This window comes from Coturnix japonica, chromosome 26, assembly GCF_001577835.2.
Source record: "Coturnix japonica isolate 7356 chromosome 26, Coturnix japonica 2.1, whole genome shotgun sequence".
Lineage (NCBI taxonomy): Eukaryota > Metazoa > Chordata > Aves > Galliformes > Phasianidae > Coturnix > Coturnix japonica.
The window spans coordinates 4,767,579-4,777,853 of NC_029541.1; the positions used below are offsets into that span (position 1 = coordinate 4,767,579).

Consider the following 10,275-nt stretch of genomic DNA (forward strand, 5'->3'; position numbering starts at 1 on the left):
CCAACATGAAGCCTGAGCCTGTTCTCAGCAGCTTCACTCGGCTGCTTTGAGCTCCCAGCTGCCACATCCCTCCATATAACGCACATCACTCCGCCCCACAATCAACCAGCAGGTCACAGCTCCACCACACACAGCGCTTCCATTCCCAGCTCCTTGTGCTCCCTCACACTCCGTTAATCACTGCCACCAATTCCAGCAGCCAGCACAGCACACACAGCCCCGAACACAGCGAGGGACCGACCCCGCCGGGCACAGCAGAGCTGGGTGCTGACACCGCCACAACAACGGCACCTTCACACACCGGCAGCTCAGGCCCAGGCCGTACTATGGCAGCAGCTCCCCGCTCCATCCACCCATTATGTGCCTCGTACCTTCACCATCCACCAGCTCCGCTGCCCGGTCCCGTCCCGCTCCTGGCTGTTGTTTACTCTCCACACGGCTCCGGCATCGCGGGGCGGGGCTGCAGGTTCTCGCAGCTCTCGGGGCATCGTGCAGCGCTGCCGGGCCGGGCCGCTGCCCCGCCATGGAGCCGCCGTTACCGGAGCTCATCGTCCCATCGTTGTTGTCCCATCGCCGTCCCATCGTTGTTGTCCCATTATCGTTGTCCCATCACCATCCCGTCGTTGTCCCGTCCCGGTCGCACCGCGGGGCTGTGGGGGATGTTGGAGCCGCCTACAGCCCCCACAGTGCAACGCGCGCCTCGCCGCACGGCCCCACCGCCCCGCACATGCGCACAGCGCTCTATGGCTCCAAGATGGCCGACACGGCGCCCGGCGGTTCCGGCACGGTAACGGCGGCTCCTCGTCGGGCCGCGGGGTCGTTGTGGGAACGGCCCCTCCGGGCGGAGCGGCGCGGCCTGCACCGGGAGCGGGACACTAACGGCTGCGGGCTGAGCGCGGCGGCTTTAAGGGGGAGCTGAACGGAGGGAGGCGCTGATTGGCTGCATGGCTGCGTGGGGGCGGGGCTTGGCGGCAAGCTGTGATTGGTCCGAGCTCTGATGCAGCGTTTAAAGGGACAGAGCGACTATGGGGGAACGTGTGTAAATATGGGGATATGAGTATGGACAGGCACTGCTTGTAGGGCGCTCCTAAGGTAAAGCCTCCTATTTATTCGCATGGAAGCTGCAGCAGGTACAGCACAATCATACTGTGTGATCAGGTGTTTGCACATCTGGAAAGCACTGCTGTTTAACACGGTCACCACCATTGCCCATATTGGCACTGGAGAAGAGCTGCATGCTGCACTCATACTGCTGGAGTGACCCACTGTTATCACTGGAACACGCCGCACTGTGCTCACAGCGGCTGCTCTGTCTCCAGAAGCATCTGCCCTCATCCAGGAACACAGTGATTCTGTGCTTCATTCACACTCCTTCATTACACACCGTTATGTCCAGCTGCTGCCACCTGTCACACAGCAATGTAATGTACACAATGTAATGTACACAATGTAATGTACACAATGTAATGTACACAATGCTGGCAGGAAGGTTCAGCCTTTACCCCGCCTCCAACATCTAACCCTGATGTCGACATCATGAAATAGGAGGCATTACTTTCAGAGCAGTCCTCATGTGTGTATGTCTGTACATGTGTGTCTGTGTAGGTGGGTCTGTACTGTGTGTAGGTAGGTGCTGTGTATGTACACCCGTGATGTGTGCAGGGACAATGTGTGAGCACAGAGCGAGTGCTGGCAGCTCGTCTGGGGCTCAGGTTCAGTGTTTTGGGGTCTGTGTCCACAGCGGTCGGGCAGCAAGCACACGACCACGCCAGCAGATAACTACTACCTGGCCCGAAGGAGGACACTGCAGGTGGTGGTCAGCTCCTTGCTCACTGAAGCCGGCTTTGAGAGCGCTGAGAAGGCTGCGGTGGAAACACTGACAGAGATGTTACAGAGCTGTGAGTGTCGGGTGCCACCAGATTTAGGGCAAAATCACCTTGAAATCGGTTCACATTTGCTTTCGCTCTTTCTGTTTTTCGTTTGTTTGTTTGGTTTTGTTTTAACTCTTTAACTCCCGGTGCTTTCCATGATGTTATGATGTGCAATAACAATAACAAAAATCATAAAACCATGACACTAGATTTGATCAAAAGTCAGGTGTTGTGCTGACACAAATGTGTGTTTGCTGCCTGAAATGAACATGGAATGTGAATAAAATAAAATGAACATGTAATGGTTGTTGGTGGTTTTTTCCCCTCCAGATATTTCTGAAATTGGAAGGAGTGCAAAGTCCTACTGTGAGCATACAGCCCGAACACAGCCCACGCTGTCTGACATAGTTGTTACTTTAGTGGAGATGGGTGAGTAGCTGACTCATCTCACTCATTCCACATACATACAGTGGGTGTTCTGTGTTGCCATGACAGTCTGTTCCTGGTGTAGTTGTGTGATGTCGGCTGTTCTGGGTTGCACACAGAGGCTCCAGTATCACTGCTGTTGATGTAGTGTGTATGCACACAGAGTACATTATTTTCTTTCTTCTTGGTGTGATTCCATTTTTCTCTTCTTCTGTATTTCAGGGTTCAATGTTGAAACACTTCCTGCATATGCAAAGCGCTCCCAGAGGATGGTGATCACTGCCCGTATGTGAGAAGTCCTTTTCTTGTGCAGGAAACCATTTGTCTTTTCTATCTGCTGGCATCCAGAGAGCTGCTGCTTTTCTCATGGATGGTGTAGTCCATTGCTCCGGGGCACTCAGTTTGTGTTAAAGATTCCTGTAATTATGATGTAGTAGGTGAAGGAGAGTGTCTGTCCTTTGCCAAACCTGTTGCTTTTGCTTCAGTATCCTCATTGCACATGAGAATCCTCAAGGTGGTTCTCCTTGTGTAGGAGGGGTCATGTAAGCCTTGTTCCCTTTTGGGATGCCAAATACAACCTGAAACTGTTGCTTGTGTCATATGCTCATGTAGTGCATGTGCTTTTTTAACCATAGCTCCTGTGACAAATCAGCCCGTGACTCCCAAAGCCCTGACAGCTGGACAGAACAAGCCACATCCATCCCACATCCCTGGCTATTTCCCTGAGTTTCCAGATCCTCACACCTACATCAAGACACCAGTGAGTGAAAAAAGACTTTTGTGCCATTTGGTTTCTGTCTGAAGTCAGTAATGTTAGGAAAGGTGCATGTGCATTCTTATTGTAGTGCTGTTCCTGAACATTGTTTCTGCTACCTTGGCACAATGCTTGTCATTTGCATATTGTACTTGCTCTAGTTTTATAGCTGATATCTGTAGCTGTTTGAAAACGTGCACATGTTGAAGGTCAGTGCTTGCCTGCATCCTATTAGTGTTTTGAACTTGATCTGTCTTCACTGAATCTAGTGACTGTACTTGTTTTGTCATCCCTGCTCTACAGACGTACCGAGAGCCAGTGTCCGATTATCAAGTCCTACGGGAAAAGGCAGCATCTCAGAGGCGTGACGTGGAAAGAGCTCTCACCCGCTTCATGGCTAAGACAGGAGAAACACAGAGTCTCTTCAAAGATGATGTTAGCACATTCCCATGTGAGTTATCTTGGAAACCTGTGCTGTAAAGGACAGTTCTCTAACAGAGTGTACATCTGGTGTTCTTGTGATTGCAGGAGGTGGGCACTGAGGGATCACATTGTGTTCAGCCTTCTGAAGCACGGGAAGGGAAGGAAATGAGGGACTTTCTATTTTAAACAGGCATAAAAACCTTGGGTTCATAAATGACTTGTGCAAAAGTTACAGAAATTCAGACAGCACTGGCTTCTACTCTAAACAAATTCCCCCTTTCTTGTGATGGTGGTGAAGGCTTTGACTGATACATCCTATCGTTCCCTTATCCCAGTGCTGTCAACTCAGTGCTGAGTTGATGATCTGTCTCCCTTCCTGCTCACTGCATGCTTTTCCCCAACACTAGTGATTGCTGCCAGGCCATTCACCGTACCCTACCTGACGGCTCTTCTCCCCTCGGAGCTGGAAATGCAGCAAATGGAAGAAACAGATTCATCCGAGCAAGACGACCAGACAGACACAGAGAACCTGCCCTTGCATATGAGCACGGTACGCCCACCCTCAGGTCTCTAGGGCCTGATTTTCTTAAACATATAAAACCTGGTTCTTTGCCTTCCTTGCAGCTGAGCATAGGGGGTGGAAAATGGCAAAGTAGGTTGCATTTTACCGGATGTAAATGACTAACATTGTCATGGTTGTTTAACTTTCTGCAAAATATGTTGTACATTGAGGTTATCTAATGGTGGATCACGAGCTTTCAATGCAACCTTTATTTCTGTGCTAGAGGAGAGAGGATCATCACGCTATTCTATGCTGTTCTCAGAGGGGATCTACTTATATTAAAAATCTGCAGTTCTCACCTTCAGTGCAGCTTTTTGTTTGCTTCTGTTTATCTTGGCTGTTGATTATGTTTCTCCCATGTGTTTTGTGGTTTGAACTTCTAAGCCCTGTTAAGACTAACTTTGGTTATTTATGCTTTTTTTTTTTCTTTTTTTCTCTCCTGTGTCAGGATGATTCAGGACCTGAAAAAGAGAATTCTTCAGTATTACAGCAGAACACCTCCTTGTCTGGCAGCCGGAATGGGGAGGAGAATATGATAGACAATCCTTATCTCCGGCCAGTGAAAAAGCCCAAGATCCGCAGAAAGAAATGAACTGTAGTCAGCTGGCTGCTAGAAGGAAGAGGAGCCCATTTCTCTGGCTGTTATGAGTAGTCACCTCTGCTGCTGTGGGTATGAGGCGTGGAGCAAGACAGAGGAGGCAGTCTGACCGAATGGCAGAAGGAGAGGAATGATCTTTGTCTGCCTGGCAAACTACACTGTCATCATTGTTTGCAGTGCTCCCTCTTCCTCCTCTGCTTTCCTCCTAACTGGGAATGCTCAGTGGTCAGTTGCCTTAAAAATGGTAAAAGCCACTGGGTTATAGATGGGAATTGTCTCATTTGCTTTGGTTTCTTCTCACTGTTGAGGAGGTTTACTCTCTTAAGAGGCACAGGACAAAAAGATTCTTGCTGCTCTACAGAACACAAAGACATCATTTGTTTTTGGCTGCCTTACAAGCTAGAAAAGAAACTTCTGCAGTGAACCCTGTTTGGCTTTATAATCTGTGGTGCATGTATGAAGAGAGAGAGAAAAATCCCACAGAGGTTTCTTTCTTTTGATTGTTGGCAGGTAAAAGCAAACACATTTATCAAAGAGTGAAGTGTAAATACAGAGCTAAGATGAGAGTTATTCTCAGCTTTTCTGACTGCAGCTGCACTTCCAACTTAAAAGTGCTGAGTGTGGTGTTTACCCTACTCTGCTTTGAGGTTATTTTCTAGCAGTACCAATGGCAGGATTCAACAGCTGCCTCGGGCTCTTTTCTAGTTCTGTTGTTAGGTTCAATGCAGCACAAGTCCTTTGAGAGTTCATGCCTTCACCAGCTGTTTTGAAAGATGCTTGCTGCAAAGCTTGGAATATAGAATAAAGCTGTATCGATTACAGTCTGCAGGGCTGTGCTATTGATCATGCTTTTAAATTTTGTCTTTGTTCAGATATGGGCTTTAATCAACAAAAGTTGCTCTTTTTTGTTTCTTTTTTGTTGTTGTTCCTTTTTTTCCTTAGATAAGGAACTTTGTTTCAACTGTGAAAATGAGTGCTGGTGGGATTGCTCTAATTGTTATCCAGTTTTGGAGGCCTTTCCTTTACTTTATGTTCAGTCTTTACTTAGGGAAAATATACACAGATATATTATATATAATATCACCCAGAGAGGAGGAAGAAGAGGAGGAATTATTTCAGCAAGAATGGAAGTATTCCTGTTAACCTATTTGAAATGCCATCTTTAGCAAAAAATTAGTCCTGCGTGTGCCATTGCCACTTCTGTTAGTGCCTTTGTTGTACAGAAAATCAAATGTACAAAGACATGATGTATATATATATGTGTGTATGTATATAAAAGGATTTATCTTTTTTTTTTCTACTTTGGATTAGGTGTTTTTCATAATGAAAATATCCCTTTCTGGATAGGGGAGAATCTGGAATGAAAATAGTATCTTTAATGTTCCTAATAAAAGAAATTTTATCTTCTACTATTAAAAGTGACTGAGTCCATAAAATTTCAGACTGAGTGGAAAAAAACACCCGAGTGGAGCCTGAATGTTTGCTCAGTGGGGTCTGGTGAAGTTCTCACCAACATGTAGGAGGTCTTTATTCTGCTGCTGCGTCTCTTCCTTTCTTTGCAATGATGTTTGATTGCTGAGAAGGTTGGGAATTTTCCAACACAGTGTGTTCAGTGAGGACAGAATACTTCCCTTTATAAGAAGTTTTTTTTCTCTGTCACAAGTGGAACATGTGGTTGGAAAAGACTGCAGAATCCTTGGTGTTTTTTAGTTGATTCTACATCTTTCTGGTGTGTGTTTTTTCTCCTCATGATAAACTCAAGAAAGATAAAGTATACGTTGTCAGCCATGATTGCAGTGGTGGAGCTGGAAGCAGAGACATTAAAAAAAGGTTTTACAGCCATAATCTGCAGGGAATGACACCTCCTCCTTGAAGATTTTTCATCAACAGTGGCAACTGAGAGTCAGCAACAGCATCCCTTTCTGACAGCTACAGCTACAAAGCTGCCTTGTGTGGTTGGGAGGGTTGTGCACTGAGAATAAAGGCTGTCAGCAGCTGCACTTGAAGCCCGAAAGTGGAAAACTGGAAGAATGTATCTCATTTTTATAGTCAAAATTGGGCTGCAGGTGAAATTGCCACAGACGCAGCTAAGCAGACCCAAAAAATGGAAAGGCTGTGTTGTGGTTGGTAGTTATTTCAAGTACAAATATTGTGAGTTCCCAGTTTTCCCCTGAGATCTGATCACTGTGCATGCAGCCGAGCTGTAAATATTTATAGCAGTCTCTACAGGCTTCACGCTACAGAAGCACCTGAAGCCAAACACCAGAACCTCTCTGTTTCACACTAGGTTTATTTTTGTGGCCTCACACGGTTCTCATAGATTGAGAGAAGCTCTTTATGTGCATAGGGACAATGCTGGTCAGCACAGGCATGGCCATCTGGTCTGGCCATTCTCAGCACTCCATACACCTGGGCCAGGAGCTGAGGGAAGCAGTGCTGAATGCTGGTCCTGGTGATGCCAAACACCTGCAGAGTCAGGAAAGACCATGTACCAGGTCAGGCAATGAAAATCAGCAAGCAGAAATGCTGCTTTGAACAGGTTTTATTTGAGGAGGCAGAATATTGCAGGCAGACGTGTCCACGGGCAGGCTCTGCTGCATGGGGCTGACGTGATGTGTGCCTCAGCTCTCATATAAACTCAGGTAGGCCACACGGTTCCGATGCTTTATGAATTCTCTGTCCGCAATCAGCTGAAAGAAAAGAGCACAGGAAGACACCAGGTGGTGTTGAGAACTGCAGGCTGCTTTACCAGGTGGTTTTCCTGACCCTCAGCCAATGTTTCATCCCTGTCCATACCTTCTGAACCTCTGTTCTTAGCATCCTCCTTGATGGCATTGGCACTAATGACCAATCTGGAGCTCCAAACTTCATTGGCCAAGTGATGTTTTTGTGTAATCGCTTGTCTGCATTGTAAGTTCCAGGTCTAAAGAAAACAGAGACAAAGTATCTCATTTCTAGATGTGGTGCACGATGTTTGCAATATGAGAATTAACCAGACCTGCTTAGACCTATGAGAAAAACGCATTTTATGGCCTCCTAGTCATCATCTTAGGTTGGAGACTAAAGCAAAGGAGCCTTTTGAAGATACAAACAAACAAACAGAAACACCAACAAACAAGAAACCACTACTGGGAACTCAGTTCCATTTCTGTCTCAGTATTTCTCTCCCCTAGTAGCCCCGCTTGTTGTTAGAATATTAAGAAAATGAGTTATATTACCCAGGGAAAAATTCTTTATTCTGAGGCTTGTCAGGAAATCGTGTTGTCTTAGATAAAAATGGAGCATAGTTAGGCTGGTGTTTTCTCTCTGTAGTCCAGAATGGCTGGTATGTTCCTGGTGCAGGAGTCACAGTCTGCAAGGGGAAAAAAATCACTATATTTTGTTCTGCAAACCATTTCTGGATGCTCTTAATCAGAGCATTTAATGCCAACTAGCTCGGCACTGCAGACCTGCTGTTCAGTGCATGCTTTGGCTACACTGATCGCATAAAAAGAGCAGAATAAATCAAATCTGTGCTCCCCGCTATTTGCCCAGTGTATCCTGTGACATCTCTCCTGACACAGTGTTAATCCTCAGAAGCTGTGCCAGTAAACTAGGTTTGTTCTGTTAGTACAACTTCAGCTCCCTTCCTGATTTTGCCTGTTACTTTGAGCTGGAGGCAGGCCCAGCATGTGATCATTACTTACAGCCTATGATAGATCTGCCCACAAATTCCTGCCTTTTTGAAGCATCCTTTTCTTACCCGTGGCTCTGGTATGAATCTCCGTGCTGTTCTGGCTCCTATCACGTAGCCTTTCACACTCAGTGGCCTTATTCCAAAAGAGTATCTGAGGCACATTTCCTGTGGTTAAAAAGCAGAAGCATCAAAGGAATAGGAGAAGTACCTGAGCAGCAGACACTGTTCCTTTAATTTCTCACTAATTTATAGTATTAGGACAGCTGCAGCTTTGAGGACCAGTACATTTAGAAGGTAACTTTTCTAGGAGATTATTTTTTAGGTATATATGCAGATTTATACAATGGTCTTTACAGGGCAGGCATGGAGTATGCTGTGTCAGGCTGGCTGTGGTCTTATTACCTGTTACTTATTACTTCCTCCTTACTATTACTCCTATAACATATGTCTTCTGTGAAGGAATAGTTCCGAGAATAAAAGACAAACTTACCTCCTGACTCGGGTAACAGCCTGGTCCTAGGGTGGGGATTTCTGTGCTGGCTTCTGGCTGGATTGCGATCTTGGCTGGAGCATGGTCGGGAGGGAAGAGTTCCTGATCGTTGAGTAACCGAAACGAAATGCGCCTCTGTGAAGCTGTGAAACCAGGAGAGGAGAATGTGATCAGTGTGATTCACACAGGTGGAGATGACCACTGCTCTTAGTCCTGAGGCATCTGCTGCTTCCTGAAGTGAGCCTTATCTCTCAGCTGTCCCTGGATATCCTGGAGGGGACAGATCTTTGAATGACTATTTCCTGCTGCCACAGACTTCTTATTCCCCGGCCTGGGCAAGAAGGTGCATAGCAGCCCAGTAGCAGGAAAGGATGCTGGGGAAGCCCGATGCTATTGGAGATGCAGAGCCCATGTTTGTAGCCCCTGTCTGTAGCCCATACGTGTAGCCTCTGCTTGTGGCCCATGCTTGTACCCCATGCTGGTGTGCACACCTCACAGGGCTTACCTCTGCGCTGCCACTCTGCAAACATGCTGCCATATCAGGCGCTTAAGGAAGTCTGTGTACTGCAGTTGCTATAGATACGGGGAGGGGTGCTGGAGGAAATACTGGCAATAGGAGCTGCTGAAGTATTCAGGAAAAGGAGCAGCTCTGCTAAAAGCCCCAAGGATCACACTGTGCTTAGTCTGCTCCCATGAGTTGCAATTTGCACAGTGAAATTTAGCGGTGGAGACGTCTCTGGCAAAACAGTTTATAGATGGTGCTGCCAGGACCCTTCACTGTGTGTTCTCAGCCATAGTGATGCTCTGTGTCATGTGCTCCCTGTGTTTTTCCCTGTGTCTGACTGTCATGGTGAGACAGCAAGAAATTCCTGGAAAACACACTAATGGAATGAAGCCCAACTTCTGGATTTGGGCCCATCCCTCAGCACAAGTTGTAAAATCTGTGAGAACCAGGGAGCATCCAAAGAGTATGAGCAAGATGAGCCAAAGCAGCATGCATCGTTACTTTTGAAGAACACTTTATTTATCATCATTTTTCCATGGAGTTAGATCAGAGCAGCGTGTTTGCTTCATTCCCAGTTGCAGCAGGAGCAGCTGGAATCAAAGACGAGACCGGCCTGGCACGTCTCCGTGAAGGTTTCACCATTATTGCAGTTGTAGAATCTGCTCTTGTTGGTTGGATCTGCATAGATGCCATTGGCCTTGCCAGCACAGAATCCACTCCCATCTGAGCTGTCGGGATTACTACCTGAGCTCTCACTTCCACCTTCACTTCCATGTGTATTACAGAGAACTGTAGTGGGGGTAGTAGTGGGCTGAGTTGTAGGTAGAGACACACAGTCTGAAAGAAGAGCAGGAAAAGGGTTGTTTTATTAGTTTGTCAGCTCTCCTTTTCTGCTGTTGCCATTAACAGAACTGCTATTAAACTCTGTGCCCCTCAAAGTCTGCCTGGGTTCACAGTTGGCCTTTGAAAA

At 46.8% G+C, this 10,275-nt stretch overlaps 3 protein-coding genes across 3 annotated transcripts in view; 1 reads left to right on the forward strand and 2 right to left on the reverse strand.

Annotated features, from left to right (window-relative positions):
* CCND3 (cyclin D3) overlaps positions 1 to 519 on the reverse strand; it is a 27,950-nt gene extending 27,431 nt beyond the window's left edge. Inside the window, exon 1 of the mRNA XM_015885195.2 lies at positions 372 to 519. Coding sequence (XP_015740681.1) covers positions 372 to 488 — 117 coding nt within the window. The 5' untranslated portion in view covers positions 489 to 519. The remainder of the gene's footprint in view (positions 1 to 371) is intronic.
* Positions 500 to 6,052, forward strand: TAF8 (TATA-box binding protein associated factor 8). Its single transcript, XM_015885193.2, has 8 exons — positions 500 to 787; positions 1,742 to 1,898; positions 2,202 to 2,300; positions 2,520 to 2,582; positions 2,933 to 3,057; positions 3,355 to 3,502; positions 3,882 to 4,024; positions 4,485 to 6,052. The coding sequence occupies exons 1-8, from the start codon at positions 524 to 526 to the stop codon at positions 4,626 to 4,628; spliced, it is 1,143 nt and encodes a 380-aa protein (XP_015740679.1). The 5' UTR covers positions 500 to 523; the 3' UTR covers positions 4,629 to 6,052.
* Positions 6,053 to 7,158: 1,106 nt separating this feature from the next.
* PIFO (primary cilia formation) lies at positions 7,159 to 9,415 on the reverse strand. Its single transcript, XM_015885391.2, has 6 exons — positions 9,306 to 9,415; positions 8,801 to 8,943; positions 8,377 to 8,475; positions 7,853 to 7,986; positions 7,431 to 7,557; positions 7,159 to 7,324 (listed from the first exon to the last, which is right to left on the reverse strand). The coding sequence occupies exons 1-6, from the start codon at positions 9,328 to 9,330 to the stop codon at positions 7,256 to 7,258; spliced, it is 597 nt and encodes a 198-aa protein (XP_015740877.1). The 5' UTR covers positions 9,331 to 9,415; the 3' UTR covers positions 7,159 to 7,255.
* Between the last annotated feature and the right edge of the window lie 860 nt (positions 9,416 to 10,275).